Here is a 23,976-nt window from a genome sequence, read left to right on the forward strand (position 1 = left end):
ACGTTACCAGAGGTGCCTGGAGAAAGGTTGTGTTCGGGTCCCCCTTTTTTTACATGTTAGTTGGGGGTGAGGGACTTAGCTGCGTGGTGAGGGGTCAACGTCGATGGTGGACTAAGTTCCCAGAGTCCATCAACACCAGAGAACGGGACTCAATGTGGGCTGTGCACGGGACGGATTTCCACTGCCCGTGGGCCGCCTCTGAGGACTCCTCGGTCTGCTGGTAGAGCTGCGGTGGAGGAGACGGCTGAGCAAGTTGCTGTAAGACAACCAGGGCTGGTGCAGTGGATACAGGGGTATAAGGGTAGCCTAGTGGTTAGAGCGTTGGACTAGTAACCGGAAGGTTGCAAGCGGTCGTGATCGGGAGTCCCATAGGGCGGCGCACAATTTTGGCCCAGCGTCGTCCAGGGAGGGTTTGGCCTGGGTAGGCCGTCATTGTAAATAAGAAACTGAGTTTCTTAGTAAAATACATCTTAAAAAGTAATAAATCAAACGAGAGTCGTCGTCCAACCAAACACACACTTTAAAATATATATATATATATATATATTTTAAAGTGTATGTATGTATGTATGTATGTATGTATGTATGTATGTATGTATGTATGTATGTATGTATGTATGTATGTATGTATGTATGTATGTATGTATGTATGTATGTATGTATGTATGTCATTTTAAATGTTATACCCACATGGTAGTTTCTCCTATGCAAATTCTAGGGCAAATTTCCCATGTAGGTTTTCCATTTTATAGCTGGTTTCCCAATCATAACCTACTGTTTTACCAGTACACTGATTTGAATACATTTTCTGTTTGTTTTTCTTAGCTGCAGAAGTAGGAATATTTTCTTATCTCAGGATTGTACCCTGGGATCACAACTCATAACCGTGTCAGGTCATCCCATGACCACTTCTCTGCTTCAACAGAGAAACACAACCCCTTGTCTCTGACCAGAAGACTTCTGCTTCAACGAAAATATCCAAATTGGAGATCAACAGGATGTTTGCCCTAGAATCACTTATCTTTAATAAAAAATCTGTTTTTATTATAGGATTTCCTAATGAAAGATTCTAGGACTTCTCCTATTCAGAAATAACTCTGCTACAACAAAGTTTATATCATATAATATCTTTTGATACAATAAAATACCCCACAACTGTTCCCAGAACAGGATTTTCTGTGATGTCTAAAATAATATCGGTCTCACCTGTCCGAAAATGGCGTATCCACTCTTTGCCGGTCCGAGGCGGGTCCCTTTTCTGCTCTGTTTTTAGTTGGTGTGGGCTCCCTTGCATCCCTTGCAGTTGGTGTGGGATCCTTTGCAATTTTGTCTCCTTGTGGAGCAATTAGCCATCCCATCCTCGTCGCTAAATTGTCGTAGCAATTCTACAGGAAGAGGGAGACTGTAGATTCCTCTCACAACAACCTTTAAGATTTGAAAAAATGAAGGAATTAACCACTGCCAAAAGTGATTCAGTTGAAAGCTTAACAAACATAGTCGGGTCTCTGCTTTTATAGGAAAAAGCGCAACCTCTTGGCAGTTTAGCAGATGGAAACGGGCGGAACAGTGTTTTTAAAAGGCGGTTTGTTTGTGCATATTAAGAAGGTTCGACCGTATAACGGCGTTTTTGTCAGTTCACACTGCTCCTTCCTGCAAGGTACCACACAGCTGACTTCCTGCAGATGGTAAACCCACGGGATGTCACATGCTGCAGTCGCACCTAAACAGATCTTAGCTACACGCCCAGTCTTGTGGCTAAGTCCTAAGTTTGTATCAGGTTAGAAAAAACACGAGCATATAACAAGAGACAATTATTTAAACAGTAAAACACAGGATTTTCCACGACACATACTTTAGCTATTGCCTTAGAGTCCAGTGACTATATGGTAAGAACTAATCATTTCTAACCCCCTTCCTTACCACTGCTGTGGCATTGAGACCTTTCGTTGTGCTTTACCTCGCAGCCTCCCCGTCGGCCGGACTCCTCAGACGACCGTTACGTGATGACGAAGCACGCGACCATCTACCCCTCTGAGGACGAGCTGCAGGCCATCCAGAAGATCGTCTCTATCACAGAGAGAGCCCTCAAACTGGTCTCAGACATCATCATCGACCAGGACAAGACCAAGGAGACTACTGGGGAGGACAAGGATACAAAAGAGGTTCCCAAGACTCCCCAAGACCGGTGAGGATGAGTGGGGGATGGATAGATAGATAGATAGATGGAAAGTTGGGGAAACTCAACCCTGAATGTTTGTCTCCTCAGAGCTCTGAAAGGGGGTGATGAGGATGGGGGTGCTGCTCTGTTTCAGTCGGTTTTCTAACATTTAGATAATGAACGCCTCCCTCCTGTAGAGCTCTGAAGGGGGTGATGAGGGTGGGGGTCCTGGCTAAAGGACTGCTGCTCTGTGGAGACAACAATGTCAACCTGGTCCTGCTTTGCTCAGAGAAACCCACCAAGAACCTGCTAAGCCGCATAGTGGAGCATCTTCCCAAGCAGCTGACGGTACACACACACACACACACACACCCTAACAATATACACACACACACCAATGATACCCACCCACACACACCAACGATACCCGCACACTTACCTCTCTCGCTCTTCTTCCCTCCAGGTGGTGACCCCAGAGAAGTACGAGGTGAAGGGTTCCATCGAGAACTGTTCCATCATCCTGACGTCAGAAGCCGACCCCAAAATGACAGTCACCATCACCCTGACCTCCCCCAGCATCCGAGAGGAGGAGGAGACCCCTACCACACCCCCGCCACGGGACGGAGGTTGGAAAGACATCGCCCACTCTCCTTCCCTTTTCTCTCTCTCTCTCTCTGCCACTTAGCTATGGGTGCATTAGTGTGTTCAGGGTGGGGTTTGCACATTTTGGGACTATTTCAATGGTCCTGTTTCTCCAATGGTCTTAAAGTTCGCCGCTCACCCAGTACCCGAATGAATGCACCCTGTAAGATCCATTATCCGAGGAGACCTACCCTGGTGGCACTTCCAGCTGTGGCACGAAGTTCAGATTTGACCTGTTGAGCCTTTCTCACAGTTTTGTCATTTTTATAGACTCTAGTTATCATTTTCAACTTCAACCAATGAAAGCGCTTGAGCTCTGTCATGGCATGAGATGATTGGTCATCATAAAACTGTGTCAAAAGGCCTTTAGGATTTCTAGGTCCAATAGTCAGATTTTTTTATTTATTTTTAAACGTTGGGATTAGAGAAGTACTAAATGGTCAATATTCTGTCGTTTTAATTCACAGAATATCATAACCCGTGTTTAAAGGGAAGTATGCAAAGAACTAAAGTTTTGGGGATCCGTTCAAATTGTCCAAGTCCTGTTTTTGAAGGCAGAGAAGCCATCTTTTTGACTTGTATTTTCGTATCTTAAAACCAACCTGAATGATATACCAAAGGCTCATCATTGAAAAACGTATTTGTAGAAACTCAGTAAAGTCTTGACGGTTCCTCGTGCCACCAGTGTAGCTCTTCCTCTATCTGGAACTCTCCTTCAGTGCGTCTTGTAATGCTGTCCCCTACAAAACAAAGCATGGACAGTGTTTGCATTTTCAGACTAGTTTTTAGTTCCCAGGTAAGATTTAATTTTTGTTTCCTGTATTCCCAGGGGCGTTTGTTCCACCGTCACACCACTACGATAAACCCTCCCACCCCGGGTCAATCGTTAGCGCTCTTAGATCAGAACTACATACATCAGAGGAACGTTATTCTCTACAGATATTAAAAAGGAATGAAAGACCCATTGGGAAACGGAGAGGCACCGAATCCTGACTTACGAAACGTCACACAACTCAGAGCTCTGCACAAATCGTGCGTAGATTGATGTCGCTGGAGAGATTTTTAGCGGAAGTTTGAGTTGAGCGGGCGTTTTGTCAGGTTAGGATTTGGCCAAATGAGAAGAGCAGAAAGAACAGGGTTACAGAAGACTGTTACAGAACACACACAGATGGTTCTAGAACACTGGCAAGCTGTTCTAGAACACAGACTGTTCTAGAACACAAAGACAAGAAATGGGTTCACACATCCCCACAGGAAACAAATCTTATGTTGGTCTGGTCGCGAGGAGGTGATCTGTTCTTACATGCTCCCTGAGTGAACTGGTGTCCCCCTCCACACAGAAGCCTATGCACAGACAGATCTGTCCTTTTTTTGTAGCTAATCATGCTGTTAACAAACCCCCCCCAAAAAAAAGATATGACGTAAAAGCCCTTTTGATCAAGTGATCCATTCTCTGCATTCGTTGACAATGGAGGGGTGGGAGTGAGTGTTGCTAAGCTCCTGTATCTATCTAGCACGCCTCTTATGTTTTGTTGTGCCAACTTTTTTTTCTTTTCTCACCCTATTCCAGAAGTGTGCACATGCACACTCTGTCAATGGATTTGAAAGCATAAGGATTGGAGTTGCCCAGAGAGGGTACCCATTTAGTTAAATCCAGTTTCAGAAAGTGGATTTGAAAGCATAAGGATTGGAGTGGCCCAGAGAGGGTATCCATTTTGTTAAATCCAGTTTCAGAAAGTGGATTTGAAAGCATAAGGATTGGAGTGGCCCAGAGAGGGTATCCATTTAGTTAAATCCAGTTTCAGAAAGTGGATTTGAAAGCATAAGGATTGGAGTGGCCCAGAGAGGGTATCCATTTTGTTAAATCCAGTTTCAGGAAGTGGGCAAGTGCACACTTCAGCATAAAGGTGCAACATGGGGACGCTGTGTGGCCAGCCTGCAGTAGACTTCAGTAGGCCAGGAATGAAGGCTTTGGCAGACTGTGGTTGGACCCAGGTACTGCAGAGCAGTATACAGTTAGTGTGATGTATCTGTCTGTTGGTTTCATGCCCAACCTACTGATTTTTAATCCAGCCAGTTATGCATGCAACGATGTCCGATCTAACCCCTCTTTTTTTCTGCTGGGAGCCTCCATGTTTGTAGTTTTTCTGCTGCAACATAATTTGTAGTTTTCTTCACCAGTCCCCAAAGCCCTCTATTCTTTTTCATTGTTTTATCTTTCAAAAAATAAGTCTCCAGTATGTGGGAGGGTTCAAACCTCGGGCCCCGCCCCCCCCCCATCCAATCAAACCTCGGGCCACCCCCCCCCCAGCCAACCAGCTCCTCCGGAAGGATTTTTGACCAAGGTCCCCCCCCCACCACCCAAACACTTTGCCACACCTATCACTGCCATGCCACTGTTAGAAATCAGCTCAGTTAACACTCCTGTACTGACCTCTCTCCTCTGTTTCTGTTATTAGTTACCAGGGCCCAGACTAATGCGCCAGGGCCCAGAATAACGACCCATTGGAATCCCCCTAGAGTATCCGTCCAGTGTCATCTCAGAAGATCTAAGACTGAAAGTGACAAATGATTGGCGTAACGTTGCTTACTTGAACAAGCTAACATTATATCTCAGTTTTTGAGATTGAAACTTCTGTTAAGGCTTACATTTCAGCACATGATAACAATAGGCCTACATACAGTTCAGTTACTTGATCAAATGAATAACTGTTGGTACCAGCCGACACTAGGTCAGCCTGAGTTAGATAATGATCAGGCTGTTGATGCTCTGGTGGTATCCCGTCACTCATCCTGCTTCTATTCTCTCGAGGTTTGGTTCAGCATTTTACGCCAGTCCCGTAATTCCCCTTCCCTTTACCTCACACCAGCGTAAACCTAATGTTACATACGTCACACTCTACATCTCCAAACCCTTGGTCATTTCAATGAGGTCAGGTTGCGCATTGGTTTATTTGGCAGCAACGCCAATCAGATTAGACCTTTTTATCTAGTTCACTTCCTGGTTCCTTACTGAATCCCTATCTTGGTATGTGTGGCAATGTGTTTGTGTCTTCTTGTTAATGAGTCTTGCTCTACCTGGTCAAACACCCGTTCCTCCTCAACACCTCAACCGACCACCATTTTGACAATTGGACTCATCCGTTTTTAGATGTAACCTTGGTGAAAGACCCAGAGGACGTCTTGGACAGGCTAAAATGCCTTGCCGCTCTGGCGGCTCTGCGGCACGCTAAGTGGTTCCAGGTTCGGACACATCCATCTTACCTTCTTATTGTAGCCTTATGAGATGCATAGTTTTTTTGATTCCTTTGTTTGAATTTTATTTTCATAATGAATTTTAACACTTCCCACAACAAAAAACACACAGTAATACCTGATAACAGTTGAATTATTGTTTGAAAAAGATCAATTCAATGATGCCACACACGTAATGATAAAGAATCTAACCAGATTTGAATATTCAATCTTAATGTTTTTATATTTATTGTTGAACTTTAGTAATGATTTTTTATAATTTTCAAAAAAACTGGCATCCTTGTATGATTTCATTATTTTCCCTTCCAGACTATATTGTCAGTTAAAACATGATTCCATAAGGCTGCAGAGATATCTTTGCATAAGATCTGATAAGAGCTTCCATGTTGAGCATTAGTATCTTGTGATCTTGTATTTATTTTTAATAGAAGAATAGGGATTGAGAGAAACGGGACATCTGATTTTTTTATTTTAATTATTTAGTTTTACTGTGTCGCTGCAATGGCAGAAAAAGCTAACACACCGGTAAAGCAGATTCCCTCCCCTCTCACAGTCCCTAACCTTGATCTTCTTTACAAACACAAACTCTGTACCTGACGCTTCTGTCAAACACTTGATCAACTTGAGAAGTCAGGGTTTATAAGATGACAAGGAAATGTAAACCTTTTTCTTGTTTCATCTTGCAAACTGTGAGCTCTCTTTTTTTTAAATCTTTTTTTTACTAATGTTATGAGGTGAAATACTCCTGGAAATGGCAGCTGATTCCAACCAATTATGGACAATTAGGTTGATTTGAAAACTCAATTAATTATCACAAGCTTCCATTGTGTACAGTAGTGTTTGGCCCTCTATGACAGACCTGTTGTAATGTACCCTATAATAGTCTGTCTGCTCCCTTCTGTTATCACTAAACTAAACGTGTTGTTGCTCCACAAGGCTAGAGCGAACGGACTCCAATCCTGTGTGATTGTTATTCGTATCCTGCGTGACCTCTGTCAGAGGGTCCCCACATGGTCCGCCTTCCCCAGCTGGGTGAGTTTATCATCAGGCTAACGCTAGAGTCGACAACTGTCTCATGAGTTTATTTTTTTAGATGTTGTTAGAGAAGTATTGGACTTTAATGGGCCGGTGTATTGGACACAGATGAAGCCCAGTCTATTGTGTCTGGGAAACCGACCATATAGGTCAATTAAAGGGATAGTTGGGGATTTTAGCATTGAAGTATTTTATCTACTTCCCCAGAGTTGGATGAACTTGTTGATACCATTTAAAAAAATATTTTAACAGTTTTTGTCTTTGTTCTGTTTGAAGGAAGAGTCTAGCGTTAGTGCAATGACTGTAAGTTGTTGGGAACAGCTAGCACGTTCGCTGTTCCTGTAGACCTCGTCTTTGCGCTGACGCTAGTTAGCATTGGCTCGCAGAACTGGTATCCTACAGTGCATCTGACTCTGGGGAAGTAGACAAAAGGGCTTCATTGACAATCCTGAACTATCCCTTTAAGTTCATGCGTTCGAGTGTCGAACAGTAGATGTGTTAACTTGGGACGACCACACTGGCTGCAACTCAGTAGTAAAAAGTGTCTTTCCCTGACGTGAGGTGGCAAGGACCGATCCAAAATACTTTAGATTCACTCAATGAGGAGTTTAAACGTCTACATCCCCTCTGCTCCTCCTCCATCCCCCTCTGCTCCTCCTCCATCCCCCTCTGCTCCTCCTCCATCCCCCTCTGCTCCTCCTCCATCCCCCTCTGCTCCTCCTCCATCCCCCTCTGCTCCTCCTCCATCCCCTCTGCTCCTCCTCCATCCCCCTCTGCTCCTCCTCCATCCCCCTCTGCTCCTCCTCCATCCCCCTCTGCTCCTCCTCCATCCCCCTCTGCTCCTCCTCCATCCCCCTCTGCTCCTCCTCCATCCCCCTCTGCTCCTCCTCCATCCCCCTCTGCTCCTCCACCATCCCCCTCTGCTCCTCCACCATCCCCCTCTGCTCCTCCACCATCCCCCTCTGCTCCTCCACCATCCTCCTCCACCATCCTCCTCCTCCATCCCCCTCTGCTCCTCCACCATCCTCCTCCACCATCCTCCTCCACCATCCTCCTCCACCATCCTCCTCCTCCATCCCCCTCTGCTCCTCCACCATCCCCCTCTGCTCCTCCTCCATCCCCCTCTGCTCCTCCTCCATCCCCCTCCTCCATCCCCCTCTGCTCCTCCACCATCCCCCTCCTCCATCCCCCTCTGCTCCTCCACCATCCCCCTCTGCTCCATCCCCTCTCTTTCCCTTGTTCTCCAGGCCATGGAGCTGTTGGTAGAGAAGACCATTAGCAGTGCCTCTGGCCCCCTGAGCCCAGGCGACGCACTGAGACGAGTCTTTGAATGTATTTCTTCTGGGATTCTGCTACCCGGTTAGTCTAACCGATTTATTTTCTTTACTCTTATAGCAGACTATTTCGCATATCATCATGGGAAACATTTTTTGTTGTTGTTGATGATCGTATCAGCCTTTCGCGTAGTTGGGTGGGGTTAATGGTGTGTTGGCATTAGCAGAGTGCTGATAGGTGTGTTTGATTGTCCTCTAGGTGGCCCGGGATTGGTCGACCCGTGTGAGAAGAACCCCACTGATACCCTGACAGCCATGGAGGAGCAACACAGAGAGGACATCACCTCAAGTGCCCAGGTACTGACAGACACGTGTATAGAATGCACAGTACCAGTCAAAAGTTTGGACACACCTACATGATTCCATAGGTGTTATTTCCTAGTTCTGATGTCTTCAATATTTTTCTACAATGTAGAAAATAGTAAAAAATAAAGAACCCTTGAATGAGTAGGTGTGTCCAAACTTTTGACTGGTACTGTAAATATAATGTATGAAATAAATTGAACAAAAATATAAAGGCAACATGTAAAGTTTCATGAGCTGAAATAAAAGATCCCAGAAATATTCCATTTGCACAAAAAGCTGATTTCTCCTAAATGTTGTGCACAAATATGTTTACATCCCTGTTAGTGAGTATTTCTCCTTTGTCAAGATAATCCATCCACTTGACAGGTGTGGCATATCAAGAAGCTGATTAAACAGCATGGTCATTACACAGGTGCACCTTGTGCTGGGGGACAAAAGGCCTCTCTAAAATGTGCAGTTTTGTCACATAGCACAATGCCACAGAGGTCTCAAGTTTTGTGGGAACGTGCAATTGACATGCTGACTGCAGGAATGTCCACCAGAGCTGTTGCCAGAAAATGTTAATTTCTCTACCACAAGCCGCCTCCAACATCGTTTTAGAGAATTTGGTAATACGTCCAACCGGCCTCACAAACGCAGACTGCATGTAACCACGCCAACCCAGGACCTCCACATCCGGCTTCTTCCCCTGCCGTCTGAGACCAGCCACCAGGACAGCTGATGAAACTGTGGGTTTGCACAATCAAAGAATTTCTACACAAACTGTCAGAAACCGTCTCAGGGAAGCTCGTCTGGGTGCTCGTTGTCTTCACCAGGGTTCTTGACTGCAGTTCAGCTTCGTAATCCGACAAAAGCAAAGCAAATGCTTCAGCACGATGGCCACTGGCTGGAGAAGCTCTTCACGGCTGAATCCCAGCTGTACCGGGCAGATGGCAGACGTGTGGGCGAGTGGTTTGCTAATGTCAACATTGTGAACAGAATGCCCCATGGTGGCGGTGGGTTTATGGTAATGGGAAGGCATAAGCTACGGACAACGAACACAATTGCATTTTATCAATGGAAATTGATTCCACAGAGACACCATGAAGAGATCCTGAGGCCCATTGATGTGCCATTCATCCGCTGCCATCACCTCATGTTTCAGCATGATAATGCACGGCTCCATGTCACAAGGATCTGTACACAATTCCTGGAAGCTGAAAATGTCACCGTTCCTCCGTGGCCTGCATACTCACCAGACGTGTCACCCATTGAGCATGTTTGGGATGCTCTGGATCGATGTGTACGACAACGTGTTCCAGTTCCCACCAATATCCAGAAACTTCCGCAGCCATTGAAGAGGAGTGGGACAACATTCCACAGGCCACAATCAACAGCCTGATCAACTCTATGTGAAGGAGATGTGTCACGCTGCATGAGACAAATGGTCACACCAGATACTGACTGGTTTTCTAATCCACACCCTTGACCTTTTTTTGTTTTTAAAGGTATCTGTGATCAACATATCTGTCTTCCCAGTCATGTGAAATCTGTAGATTAGGGCCTAATGAATTTATTTTAATTGACTGATTTCCTGATATAAACTAACTCAGTAAAGTCTTTGAAATGGATGCGTTTTTACATTTATGGTGGAACTGAACAGAAATCTAAGGTATTGGCCATATGTAAAGTTGAATATATCATTATGGATGTAAGGTACTGGCCACCATACCTACCTATTATCTCCGTAAATATAAGGTGCTGTATGTAGTTAACTCTCCCTGTCCGTCTGCTAGAGGGAATGTCTTCTATTGACCAACTGTGTCTCTGTCCAGTTTGCTCTGCGGCTGCTAGCCTTCCGTCAGATCCACAAGGTGCTGGGCATGGACCCACTGCCCCAGATGAAACCCCGCTTCAACGTCTGCACCAACCGCAAACGTCGCCGTGACAACAGCGACGGAACGGACGGATTCGAGGGTGAAGGGAAGAAGGACAAGAAGGATTTCGACAGCAGCTGCTAGGACCTGCCCCCCCCCCCCCCTCTCTCTCCACCACCCCACCACCCCAATTCATTTAAAGTTGTGTGTGTGTGTGGCCACGTTTCAGGCTGGCTACATTGCATTCACCTGCCGGAATCTCACGACACCTGGATGTGTGTTTTTAAGATGAGCGCTAACCATAATCATATAGCACTCTGATGATGGATTGCACAGGCAATAACGTGGCGTGCAACCATTGGTTGATGCCTGCACTGCAATGTAGTCTGCCTGGAACGAGCCCTATGTACTTCTGGTACCTACAGGTGGGTTTGTGTAAATGCTCAAGACCAACATCGGACAGGGCCTGGTCCTGTAAGCCATGAGTAAATCAGGGTTGTATTCATTTGGGCACGTAACAGAATGTTTTTAAACATTTTGCAATGGGGGGGGGGGAAGAAAACAACTGAGCATTTCTATTGTCAGTCCGTTTTCTTCCTTTTTGGTCCCAAATGAATACGACCCAGGCTTGACTGAATAGGCCTAATGCAGTACCCAGTTTGTCCACGATGTTCTGTTTTGGTAGTGATTTGATATGACCTGTGGTTGGGACCTATAAACATCTCCTTCCTAGCTGATTCTATTTCCCCAGTAGAAGTTACCACGACAACGGGGCTTCCTTTTCCTTCTCCTTTTTAGACTTATTGTCTGTCTTTGTTGATGTTATTTTGTGTTACAGACTTTCCAGTCTTTTTCCGAGTTCCCGAAAACGTAAACTAGAGTGAGATCTCTTTTTTTTGTTCCAGTTGTTGATTTTAGATCAGGAAGATCTACGGTAAATGTTGATGCATCACATGCATGTTATTTCTAGTTGCATATATTCAGTGTTGGCTGTTTTGTAGTACATTTAAATACCCATTTATGAAGCACATAATTGGATCAGTCACCAGTAAATGTTTTATTTTCCTATGAGCTGTCATTTTGAATATGCTCTTCTTTTTAAGTGTCATGATGCTTGTTAAAAGTAGCGTAAAAGCTACAGTCTTGTCCCATTTTTGTTGTTTTGTTATGGCCAGACTGCAACGTGTTCTAGTGTTTAACACAGGCTCCTTAACTGTGGTGTTTGTACTACATTTCTGAGGAAAACACTGATTCCTAATTTGTTGTTTTGAACGTAGCTCTCTCTAATATATATATCTATATATATATCGATGATAATCTTGCAATAGATCATTGTTTTAGTTTGGAAGAACTCACTTTCAGATTTTGTTATTTTGGCTTTTAACATTTTGGTTTAACATAATGGGACATTTGTTGGCTTGCCCCAAATCTAGGTTTAACGCTGCGTACATATAGTTCATTTGAATAATGTATAGAAATTGAAAAACCGATTGGATTAAAAAAAGACGAGCGTAACGTTGTTGTTTTAAACGTAGATCCATTTAATGTTTGACTGTCAGCCTGTCTCTGCCTGCCGCTCTCTGCCTCTCCCTCTCTCTCGGTCTCTCTGCCTCTCTCCCTCTGTCTGCCTGCCACTCCCTCTCTGCCTGCCACTCCCTCTCTGCCTGCCTCTCCCTCTCTGCCTGCCTCTCCCTCTCTGTCAGCCTGTCTCTGCCTGCCTCTCCCTCTCTGTCAGCCTGTCTCTGCCTGCCTCTCTCTCTCTGTCTGCCTCTCTCTGTCTGCCTCTGCCTCTCTGTCTGCCTCTCTCTGCCTCTCTGCCTCTCCCTCTCTGCCTGCCTCTCTCTCCCTCTCTGCCTCTCCCTCTCTGCCTGCCTCTCTCTCCCTCTCTGCCTCTCCCTCTCTGCCTGCCTCTCTCTCCCTCTCTGCCTCTCTCTCCCTCTCTGCCTGCCTCTCTCTCCCTCTCTCTCTGCCTGCCTCTCTCTCTGCCTGCCTCTCCCTCTCTGCCTGCCTCTCCCTGCCTGCCTCTCCCTGCCTGCCTCTGCCTCTCCCTCTCTGCCTCTCCCTCTCTGCCTCTCTGTCTGTCCCTCTCTGCCTGCCTCTCTCTGCCTCTCTGTCTGCCCCTCTCTGTCTGCCTCTCTCTGCCTCTCTGTCTGCCCCTCTCTGCCTGCCTCTCTCTGCCTCTCTGCCTGCCTCTCTCTCCCTCTCTGCCTCTCCCTCTCTGCCTGCCTCTCCCTCTGTCTGCCGCTCTCTCGGTCTGTCTGCTTCTCTCTCAATTCAAGGTGTTTTCTTGGCATGGGAAACATATGTTTACATTGCCAAAGCAAGTGAAGTTGATAAACAAAAGTTCTCTCTCTCTCTCCTCCCTTCTCGTCGGTCTCTCGTGTGCTGCCTGTCAGTCAGCCTTTCGTGCTCGCTCTGTGCCTGTTTGTCTGTCTGTCTGTCTGTCTTAGTACCTCCACTTTACCATGGTCGGAATAAAGACATTTCCTGAATGAAGGACTTCTGGACTAAGTGGGGTTTGTTGTTTGGGTCTTGGCTCCCTATTTCCAAGGATATACATACACATCCAAGGTGTGGCGACACCACCTCAGCACTTTCCACATTTAATGTTCAGCTGTATGACGTTCCCCAGTGGCTTTATGAAACAACATGGAACCATAGAGCGATTTCCCTCTGTGCAGAAGACAGTTTACTGACAGTGTCCCAACAGGATATGATGAGTGAGGTTAGACGGACAGGTCTTTTATCCCTTCAAAACAGGAAGACCACACAATGCGATCTCCAAAGCCTGCTTCCTCTGCTGACAGACCATGAAATCAGAGCACCACTTGCCACATCAAATAAACAAAATGTTAATTTTGATTTGTTTAAAAAATAAATTTCAGTCCAAGATGAAGTTTTATAACCAAGCTATAAGTTTATAACCAAGCAGCCCAAGATCGAGTTTATAACCAAGCTATGACCACTAGACACACTAGCAATGAGGCTAGTCATATGTACTGTATTCAGATCAGCAACAATTCAAGTGGATGGTTCATCAAAGATGACCTATGATATTGACCAGATTCCCGAGTGACCGCTCTAACACTAGAATTCATGTCCTCCATGATTTGAGGGCGAGTGAGATCAGGTGGGACCATCCTAGCCAATGAGAGGGCAGATACGCGTGTGCCCAACATGCACAACTAAGTCGTTTTTCTCAAAGTTGCCTGAATGCGAAACGCATCCACTTATTTCAGTACATTTGTAAAAAACATTTTGCGAGACGTATATATGTGATCAAGTAAGCCTGCGTCAATTTGACCATTCTCATAGACCGCCATATAAAAAAAAATGTTTTAAAAGGGTTTGTCTCACTTAAACTGACAGATTTGTGGATGGATGAAATCCTCTCGCTTCGCCTCTGTCAGTATCGGCCCGTCCCAAACGGGGAATGGGAGGTGGCATAAATACCAGACCGATAGACCTTACATCCAATAGAATCACGAGAATCATTTTTTGCCTCCTTGGCACAAGGCCAATGCGGATGTTCGATGGGCGGGTTCTGTTAAAGCAGGTTATTCTTCTGTTTTGGCCCCTTATTTCCACCTGGGTTCAGGGGGCAGAGAAAATAGATAGTTGTCAACTATAAGTTCTAGAAATGTTGAGTAGTTTAGGGAGCGCTGGTGGGAAGTCTGCCAAACCTTCGTTTGTTTCTTATGTGACGCCCGAGGTAAGTTATATATTTTTTTATTAAATTGTGCTTTATTAGTGTACGCGATTATGCATGATGAATGACATAGAGAGAGGGAGAGAGAGATAAAAAGCCTGTCTTTATTTGATTCGGACTAGTTAGTATTACTGCTATCTGACTAACATGACTGGGGCGGGGTTGTGGGTACTGGAAAGCCGCTCGTAGCCCGCTAAACATAGTTGAAGAAAAACAAGCGTTGCCATCCGATATGACTGTTTTGTCCTGGAACACAGTTAGTCTCCGGAGAATAGTGTGTCTCGTCATGTTTTCAATGAATAGAAAATATCGTGCTTTATTTCCCCCGGTAATACTTGGGCAGCAGACACCCTGGCAACTGTAACAGTGTTTGTTTTTGTGTGACGAGTCTTTTTACAGGCAGTTCAAGATACATTGTTAACTCCTGTTTCTCAGCCTTTAAAAAAAACATTTATTTTACATTGAGTTTGTGTGACATTTCATCTGTCAGATCTGCATGGAATAGTTAATCAAACTAGAAAATATAGATGGTAAACATGCAATATATGTTTCTATTTCTCTATCCGTAAAACACCATCTGAAATCATTGTAGATCGAGTTAAAATCCGGTATGGGAATTTGTAATGACGATTGAGCACATTGTTGCCTACATCGTATCTGAAGTGTGGACATATGGGAACAGCACAACTTCCGTGGGAAGCCGGAGCAGAAAGTGCAGAAGCCAACATATTTTTTTATAGGGCATTTAACATGGGCAAGATATATCTATTATATTCAAGAACGCAACACAGTGTAGGCTACAGAACAGCAGTCATTCAGCAATGAATGATTAGTCAAAATCCCATGATAGAAACCGTAGCATACTGTTATCCCACTGTCAGGAAGTCGTAGTTTTATGAACATCACATGACGGACCCAGTAGTCCATATTCGTGTGGCAAAGTAATGGCTGATGGGCTGCAGTTTGACTCCCAAACACTTATTAACCCAGCTACATAATGAACGTAGGTGGTAAGCGGAGCAGGCAAGTTCGGGGTCGTGTGTGTCCTCTGAATGACATCCTAGCTTATAGGAAGCTGACTTTTTAATGTAATGCTAACAGGAGAAACGTGGACATGCACAGGATTAAAGCAGTGACTCTACAAGATTTAGTGAATGTTTGAACAGCTTCGGTGACACAGTATCTCCTAATAAGAAATCCCTGATGTTTTCATCGCTGTTTAGAGAGTAGTGGCTGCTCTCCAATGGGTTGTGTTTTATTTTATTTAACAAGGCAAGTCAGTTAAGAACAAATTCGTGTTTTCAATGATGGCCTAGGAACAGTGTGTTAAACTGCCTTGTTCAGGGGGCAGAACGACAGATTTGTACCAGGTCAGCTCGGGGATTCAATCCACCAACCTTTCGTTTACTAGTCCAATGCTCTAACCGCTAGGCTACCTGCTGGTTACTAGTCCAATGCTCTAACCACTAGGCTACCTGCTGGTTACTAGTCCAACGCTCTAACCGCTAGGCTACCTGCTGGTTACTAGTCCAATGCTCTAACCGCTAGGCTACCTGCTGGTTACTAGTCCAATGCTCTAACCACTAGGCTACCTGCTGGTTACTAGTCCAATGCTCTAACCACTAGGCTACCTGCTGGTTACTAGTCCAACGCTCTAACCGCTAGGCTACCTGCTGGTTACTAGTCCAATGCTCTAACCACTAGGCTACCTGCTGGTTACTAGTCCAACGCTCTTAACCACTAGGCTACCTGCTGGTTACTGGCCCAACGCTCTAACCACTAGGCTACTGGGCTGCCTGCTACGCCAACTACCGTTTTGATTATGATGAAGAGCAGCCAGCAACATGATGGGGGTTCAAAGTTCAGACGAAGAGCTGATTTACACTCTCACACATCTTGATAACACGAGACAAAATGTTGTAATCAACTGTATATGTTTGTAGTGTTTATCTTCCAAGTCATATTGCCTTGATGTTGTTGTTCCCTAATACTGTTTTCACATAGTATTTACTGGTGTTTTGGGCAATGTTAATTACACCACATTACCAAAAGTATGTGGACACCGGCTCGTCTCAACCTCTCATTCCAAAATCATGGGCATTACTATGAAGTTGGTCCCCCTCTGCTGCTATAACAGCCTACACTCTTCTGGGAAGACTTTCCACTAGATGTTGGAACATTGCTGCTATAACAGCCTCCTCTCTTCTGGGAAGGCTTTCCACTAGATGTTGGAACATTGTTGCTATAACAGCCTCCTCTCTTCTGGGAAGGATTTCCACTAGATGTTGGAACATTGTTGCTATAACAGCCTCCTCTCTTCTGGGAAGGCTTTCCACTAGATGTTGGAACATTGCTGCTATAACAGCCTACACTCTTCTGGGAAGGCTTTCCACTAGATGTTGGAACATTGCTGCTATAACAGCCTCCACTCTTCTGGGAAGGCTTTCCACTAGATGTTGGAACATTGTTGCTATAACAGCCTCCTCTCTTCTGGGAAGGCTTTCCACTAGATGTTGGAACATTGCTGCTATAACAGCCTACACTCTTCTGGGAAGGCTTTCCACTAGATGTTGGAACATTGCTGCTATAACAGCCTCCACTCTTCTGGGAAGGCTTTCCACTAGATGTTGGAACATTGTTGCTATAACAGCCTCCTCTCTTCTGGGAAGGCTTTCCACTAGATGTTGGAACATTGCTGCTATAACAGCCTACACTCTTCTGGGAAGGCTTTCCACTAGATGTTGGAACATTACTGCAGGGACTTGCTTCCATTCAGCCACAAGAGCATTAGTGAGGTCAGGCACTGATGTTGAGTGATTAGGCCTGGCTCACAGTCAGCATTCCAATTCATCCTAAAGGTGTTCAATGAGGTTGAGGTCAGGGCTCTGTGCAGGCCAGTCAAAATTCTTCCACACCGATTTCGACAAATCCTTTCTTTATGGACCTCGCTTTTTGCATGGCTGCATTGTCATGCTGAAACAGGAAAGGGCTTTCTCCAAACAACTGTTGCCACAAAGTTGGAAGTGCAGAATCGTCTAGAATGTCATTGTATGCTGTAGTGTTGAGATTTCCTTTTACTGGTGCCTAGCCCAAACCGTGAAAAACAGCCCAAGACCATTATTCCGCTACGTTTGGTGGAAAGAAAGTTGTCAGAAAAACAACATGTTAACATGAAAGGGATGTAACTGAATATAGGGCTATTACTAATGGCACTCTGTTTTACTACAAAGAGGAGTAGCCTACTTTCTGGCCAGGCTCCAAGCTGAATAAGGGCCAGTATGTTGTAGGCTTGTTTGTTATCTCTGACTGAATATAGGGCTATATTTGCATCTCACATTAGCTAGGCCTAGCTGTGACTTTAGATACAAATGGGAGGGCTATAGTTACTAATACAGAAATAGTTGACTTCCTCTGTGAGGCCAGAAGTGTCAGATGTATGAGGAAACCAGTAGCCCATAGCTTTAAAAGGATCTTTATCTATGGTGACAGCTTTAAAAGGATCCTTATCTATGGTCACTGCTTTACAGTGAGGCGTGGCTATGGTCACTGCTTTACAGTGAGGCGTGGCTATGGTCACTGCTTTACAGTGAGGCGTGGCTATGGTCACTGCTTTACAGTGAGGCGTGGCTATGGTCACTGCTTTACAGTGAGCCTTATCTATGGTCATTGCTTTACAGTGAGGCGTGGCTATGGTCACTGCTTTACAGTGATCCTTATCTATGGCCACTGCTTTACAGTGAGGCGTGGCTACGGTCACTGCTTTACAGTGAGCCTCGTCTACGGTCACTGCTTTACAGTGAGCCTCGGCTACGGTCACTGCTTTACAGTGAGCCTCGGCTACGGTCACTGCTTTACAGTGAGCCTCGGCTACGGTCACTGCTTTACAGTGAGCCTCGGCTACGGTCACTGCTTTACAGTGAGCCTCGGCTACGGTCACTGCTTTACACAGAACCAGAAGCTAGCTAGAAGGCATGTCAAAACCAGACTTTCCCTGTTTGTTGTCAAGAGAAAATAACATAAACATCACATTTAGTCTTTCTCATTCTCCTGGTTAATTGTATACATTTAAAGGACATCCTTTTGAATGAGTGATTTAGTTTGTTTTCTTATATTTGAACATTATTGAGGTAGTAAAGTGATATGAATGTTTTTGTTGTCATTTCACACAGGAAATCAAGTCAGAGAAGGAACCCTCCAGAAAAGAGAAACATCCAGACTTGTTACCAGGTGGAAAAGTTCCTCCTCTCTCCAGAACCTGGAGTTTCCTTCATGATTGAAACATTTGGCATCAAGTTGATTTGCTCAAAAAACTCCTGTCTGTCTCCTGTTGTCTGTCTTGTTGTCTCTGTCTCCTGTCGTCTGTGTCTTGTTGTCTCCTGTCGTCTCTGTCTGTCTCCTGTCTGTCTCCTGTCGTCTGTCTGTCTCCTGTTGTCTGTCTGTCTCCTGTCGTCTGTCTGTCTCCTGTCGTCTGTCTCTGTCCCATCTACAGGTGAGGTAGTGTTCTGCAGTGCCAGCACAGTGTTGAAATACACTCAGGATGACCTGTCACAGCGAGGCGTCTTCGGGGTGCTGCTCTGCACCAACTTCAGAGTGTCCTTTGTCAGTGACGAGGCGCCCACTGAGGAGATGGTGAGGACCGCTGTCACGTTGAATAATGTACCGTTTTGATAGGTCACTTCGTCATGGACCGATTTGGTGCGTCTCAATAGTATAGATTTTTTAAAAGCGGCTTCTCTGCCTCTTGTATCAATGGGTGTTGCTGAACTTGTTGTCAGCTTCTCTGCCTCTATCAATGGGTGTTGCTGAACTTGTTGTCAGCTTCTCCACGGTTCTTTAAAGACCAGTTCAGGGAGAGGATATCTCGTCAGACCTCGGAGATCCAGACGAATGGCTCTTCTCTTCCCTGTGGGCAGTTCCTCTGAACTAGAAACATCAAGTAACTGATGCAGTGAAATTATATTTAAAGAAAAAAAAGTAACTTATGGAACAACGGGAACTGTGAAGCAACACACGATATGCACTATATGCACTATATATGCACGATATGCACTATACACACACGATATGCACTATACACACACGATATGCACTATACACACACGATATGCACTATACACACACGATATGCACTATACACACACGATATGCACTATATGCACTATATATGCACTATATATGCACGATATGCACTATATATGCACGATATGCACTATATGCACTATATATGCACGATATGCACTATATATGCACGATATGCACTATATATGCACGATATGCACTATACACACACGATATGCACTATACACACACGATATGCACTATACACACACGATATGCACTATACACACTATACACACACGATATGCACTATACACACACGATATGCACTATACACACACGATATGCACTATACACACACGATATGCACTATACACACACACGATATGCACTATACACACTATACACACACAATATGCACTATATGCACTATACACACACGATATGCACTATATGCACTATACACACACGATATGCACTATATGCACTATACACACACGATATGCACTATATGCACTATACACACACGATATGCACTATACACACACGATATGCACTATACACACTATACACACACGATATGCACTATATGCCCTATACACACACGATATGCACTATATGCACTATACACACACGATATGCACTATATGCACTATACACACACGATATGCACTATACACACACGATATGCACTATACACACACGATATGCACTACACACACACGATATGCACTATACACACACACGATATGCACTATACACACTATACACACACAATATGCACTATATGCACTATACACACACGATATGCACTATATGCACTATACACACACGATATGCACTATATGCACTATACACACACGATATGCACTATATGCACTATACACACACGATATGCACTATACACACACGATATGCACTATACACACTATACACACACGATATGCACTATATGCCCTATACACACACGATATGCACTATATGCACTATACACACACGATATGCACTATATGCACTATACACACACGATATGCACTATACACACACGATATGCACTATACACACACGATATGCACTACACACACACGATATGCACTACACACACACGATATGCACTACACACACACGATATGCACTACACACACACGATATGCACTACACACACACGATATGCACTACACACACACGCACACATGGATTTAGTACTGTATATATGTGGTGGAGTAGTGGCCTGAGGTCACACAGTCGTGAATATAATGTTTTAAAGACATTTTTCTGGACACCCAGGAAGAGTAGCTGCTTCCTTGTCAGCAGGTAATGAGGATCTGTAATAAAAATATAAAATCCACACTCAGATGGTGATGAGGAACTACTCCGATGAGAGAAAGGAAACACACACTTTCTTTATTACAGATTTGAGGAACTGAGTACGTGACTCATGAGTAGTGTTGGTTTTGATTACAGCTCAGACTTGCTGTTTATCCTTGGAAGTGTCTGAATGGAGATATATATATATATTCTAATAATGTCCTTCCTTACGTAGGGCCAGCTCTTCAAAAATAAACTCTACGGAGAAAATGACATCCCTCTTTCGTGTGTGGATAACATCTATGGAGGTGACGCTTACTGAAATATTGTTCTACATGATTTTGTTTAATGTAGTTTTGAATATTTCATAGTTTTCTTCCAGTCTTCATTTTGTAATTCGGTGTTGACTAGTCATTTTAAAGTCTTGGAATGAATAGATTGGTAGAGGGGGGGGGGGTTTTGTTGCTTTTTTGAAAGAATATCACTGGTGTCTTGATGATTTTTGTGACTTCAGGTTCTGAAGACAAGAGGAAGCTGATAACAGGAGGCCTGGTGAAGAACAAGTATCCATCAAAGATGATCATCCACTGTAAAGACCTACGGGTGTTTCAGTTCTCTCTGTCCTTCTCTAAAGAGGAAGATGCCAAAAAGGTGCAGCTCCTGACTTACAAAAATTACCACAAATGTATTATATGTTGTTGGTTGGTTGATTGGAAACATACTTTGTCTTGTTAGATCTTCCAGGGGATTGTCCACCACTGTCTGGAGCCCAAGTCCCTGAGATGTCTCTTTGCCTTCTCCTACTGCGAGAACACCTCGTATCCAGGTAGCTATAGTTACTGTAGAGAACACCTCGTATCCAGGTAGCTATAGTTACTGTGGAGAACACCTCGTATCCAGGTAGCTATAGTTACTGTGGAGAACACCTCGTATCCAGGTAGCTATAGTTACTGTGGAGAACACCTCGTATCCAGGTAGCTATAGTTACTGTGGAGAACACCTCGTATCCAGGTAGCTATAGTTACTGTGGAGAACACCTCGTATCCAGGTAGCTATAGTTACTGTGGAGAACACCTCGTATCCAGGTAGCTATAGTTACTGTGGAGAACACCTCGTATCCAGGTAGCTATAGTTACTGTGGAGAACACCTCGTATCCAGGTAGCTATAGTTACTGTGGAGAACACCTCGTATCCAGGTAGCTATAGTTACTGTGGAGAACACCTCGTATCCAGGTAGCTATAGTTACTGTGGAGAACACCTCGTATCCAGGTAGCTATAGTTACTGTGGAGAACACCTCGTATCCAGGTAGCTATAGTTACTGTGGAGAACACCTCGTATCCAGGTAGCTATAGTTACTGTGGAGAACACCTCGTATCCAGGTAGCTATAGTTACTGTGGAGAACACCTCGTATCCAGGTAGCTATAGTTACTGTGGAGAACACCTCGTATCCAGGTAGCTATAGTTACTGTGGAGAACACCTCGTATCCAGGTAGCTATAGTTACTGTGGAGAACACCTCGTATCCAGGTAGCTATAGTTACTGTGGAGAACACCTCGTATCCAGGTAGCTATAGTTACTGTGGAGAACACCTCGTATCCAGGTAGCTATAGTTACTGTGGAGAACACCTCGTATCCAGGTAGCTATAGTTACTGTGGAGAACACCTCGTATCCAGGTAGCTATAGTTACTGTGGAGAACACCTCGTATCCAGGTAGCTATAGTTACTGTGGAGAACACCTCGTATCCAGGTAGCTATAGTTACTGTGGAGAACACCTCGTATCCAGGTAGCTATAGTTACTGTGGAGAACACCTCGTATCCAGGTAGCTATAGTTACTGTGGAGAACACCTCGTATCCAGGTAGCTATAGTTACTGTGGAGAACACCTCGTATCCAGGTAGCTATAGTTACTGTGGAGAACACCTCGTATCCAGGTAGCTATAGTTACTGTGGAGAACACCTCGTATCCAGGTAGCTATAGTTACTGTGGAGAACACCTCGTATCCAGGTAGCTATAGTTACTGTGGAGAAAACCTCGTATCCAGGTAGCTATAGTGAATGTCCTGATGTGTCACTGCAAAAAGAAAATGTGTAGAAGCCTCAGTTCTAGTTGTCTCTCAGTAATATTTCTGCATGTATTCTGTGAGCAGAAGGCTGAGGTAGTGAGAGAAGCCCCAAAGTAGCTTTCTGGAATGTGGGGGTGTTACCATGGTTACCCATGATGGGTTCCAGCCTTAACAGGAAGTGTGTTGGAGGGCTCTTTACACAGCTGTTGGTGAGATGAAGGATCCCCGTCGTGGCCCACTGTCACATCCCCTCTCATCGTCAGGCAGGACTCCACAGGGCCTTTGTCTGTCCCGGCCAGCACTGGGGCCAGGAGATGTCTGCTGTGACATTCCTCAAAGCTCCTCTGTAAGGGTCTCTCCTCTCTCTTCCTTGTGGTCATGGACTGGTAACTTGCATTGACAGAGTATGATGAGCAGCTATGAAGCTGTCCCACAACATTGACAGGGCTGGTATTAACACAGATCTACTATCCTGCCCCAGACAGGGCTGGTATTAACACAGATCTACTATCCTGCATGCCCCAGACAGGGCTGGTATTAACACAGATCTACTAGCCTGCATGCCCCAGACAGGGCTGGTATTAACACAGATCTACTATCCTGCATGCCCCAGACAGGGCTGGTATTAACACAGATCTACTACCCTGCCCCAGACAGGGCTGGTATTAACACAGATCTACTATCCTGCATGCCCCAGACAGGGCTGGTATTAACACAGATCTACTACCCTGCCCCAGACAGGGCTGGTATTTACACAGATCTGCATGCCCCAGACAGGGCTGGTATTAACACAGATCTACTACCCTGCCCCAGACAGGGCTGGTATTAACACAGATCTACTAGCCTGCATGCCCCAGACAGGGCTGGTATTTACACAGATCTGCATGCCCCAGACAGGGCTGGTATTACAGTTTTTGTTCAATCGCTAACAAACGTCGGTCAACACTGAAGCCACTTTTTCAAAACTCTTCACACAGTCTACATTACCAACAAGAATCTGAGGCCAAACGGTTCATCTCCCCTCCAAAACTCACTTAAACCACCAAAACACTTCATACATCTTAAAATCAGTTGGTTGGACCAGAACACTGGCAACAATTCTCACTCAGAAAGCATAACATTGTCCCTCGTAACACACCGACCTAAAAAACACTAACTCGGGTACATTACATAAATGATTAACCTTTCTCTTTGAAGTTTGTATGATTTTTCACGTAAATCACTATTTCATTATAGAATAAGAATAA

General features: G+C 44.7%; 2 protein-coding genes across 11 annotated transcripts in view; both read left to right on the top strand.

The window, feature by feature from the left end:
- The window catches only part of zfr (zinc finger RNA binding protein), a 45,935-nt gene extending 32,842 nt beyond the window's left edge, over positions 1-13,093 (top strand). For all 9 annotated transcript variants that reach the window (XM_031816570.1, XM_031816579.1, XM_031816583.1 and 6 more), the window contains 8 exons: positions 1,965-2,185; positions 2,356-2,506; positions 2,622-2,784; positions 5,952-6,043; positions 6,992-7,087; positions 8,338-8,449; positions 8,624-8,721; positions 10,545-13,093. In XM_031816570.1, coding sequence (XP_031672430.1) covers positions 1,965-2,185; positions 2,356-2,506; positions 2,622-2,784; positions 5,952-6,043; positions 6,992-7,087; positions 8,338-8,449; positions 8,624-8,721; positions 10,545-10,730 — 1,119 coding nt within the window. In that variant the 3' untranslated portion in view covers positions 10,731-13,093. The remainder of the gene's footprint in view (positions 1-1,964; positions 2,186-2,355; positions 2,507-2,621; positions 2,785-5,951; positions 6,044-6,991; positions 7,088-8,337; positions 8,450-8,623; positions 8,722-10,544) is intronic.
- A 1,022-nt stretch (positions 13,094-14,115) lies between these two features.
- mtmr12 (myotubularin related protein 12) overlaps positions 14,116-23,976 on the top strand; it is a 36,599-nt gene continuing 26,738 nt past the window's right edge. The window contains exons 1-6 of one of the 2 annotated variants that reach the window (XM_031816586.1): positions 14,116-14,298; positions 18,465-18,522; positions 18,785-18,924; positions 20,897-20,969; positions 21,176-21,312; positions 21,397-21,487. In XM_031816586.1, the coding sequence (XP_031672446.1) occupies positions 14,227-14,298; positions 18,465-18,522; positions 18,785-18,924; positions 20,897-20,969; positions 21,176-21,312; positions 21,397-21,487 (571 nt within the window). In that variant the 5' untranslated portion in view covers positions 14,116-14,226. Of the gene's footprint in view, positions 14,299-18,464; positions 18,925-20,896; positions 20,970-21,175; positions 21,313-21,396; positions 21,488-23,976 lie in introns of both variants that reach the window. The other variant, XM_031816587.1, reaches the window with a different exon arrangement.

This window comes from Oncorhynchus kisutch, linkage group LG3 (genome assembly GCF_002021735.2).
Source record: "Oncorhynchus kisutch isolate 150728-3 linkage group LG3, Okis_V2, whole genome shotgun sequence".
NCBI classification, from domain to species: Eukaryota; Metazoa; Chordata; class Actinopteri; order Salmoniformes; family Salmonidae; genus Oncorhynchus; species Oncorhynchus kisutch.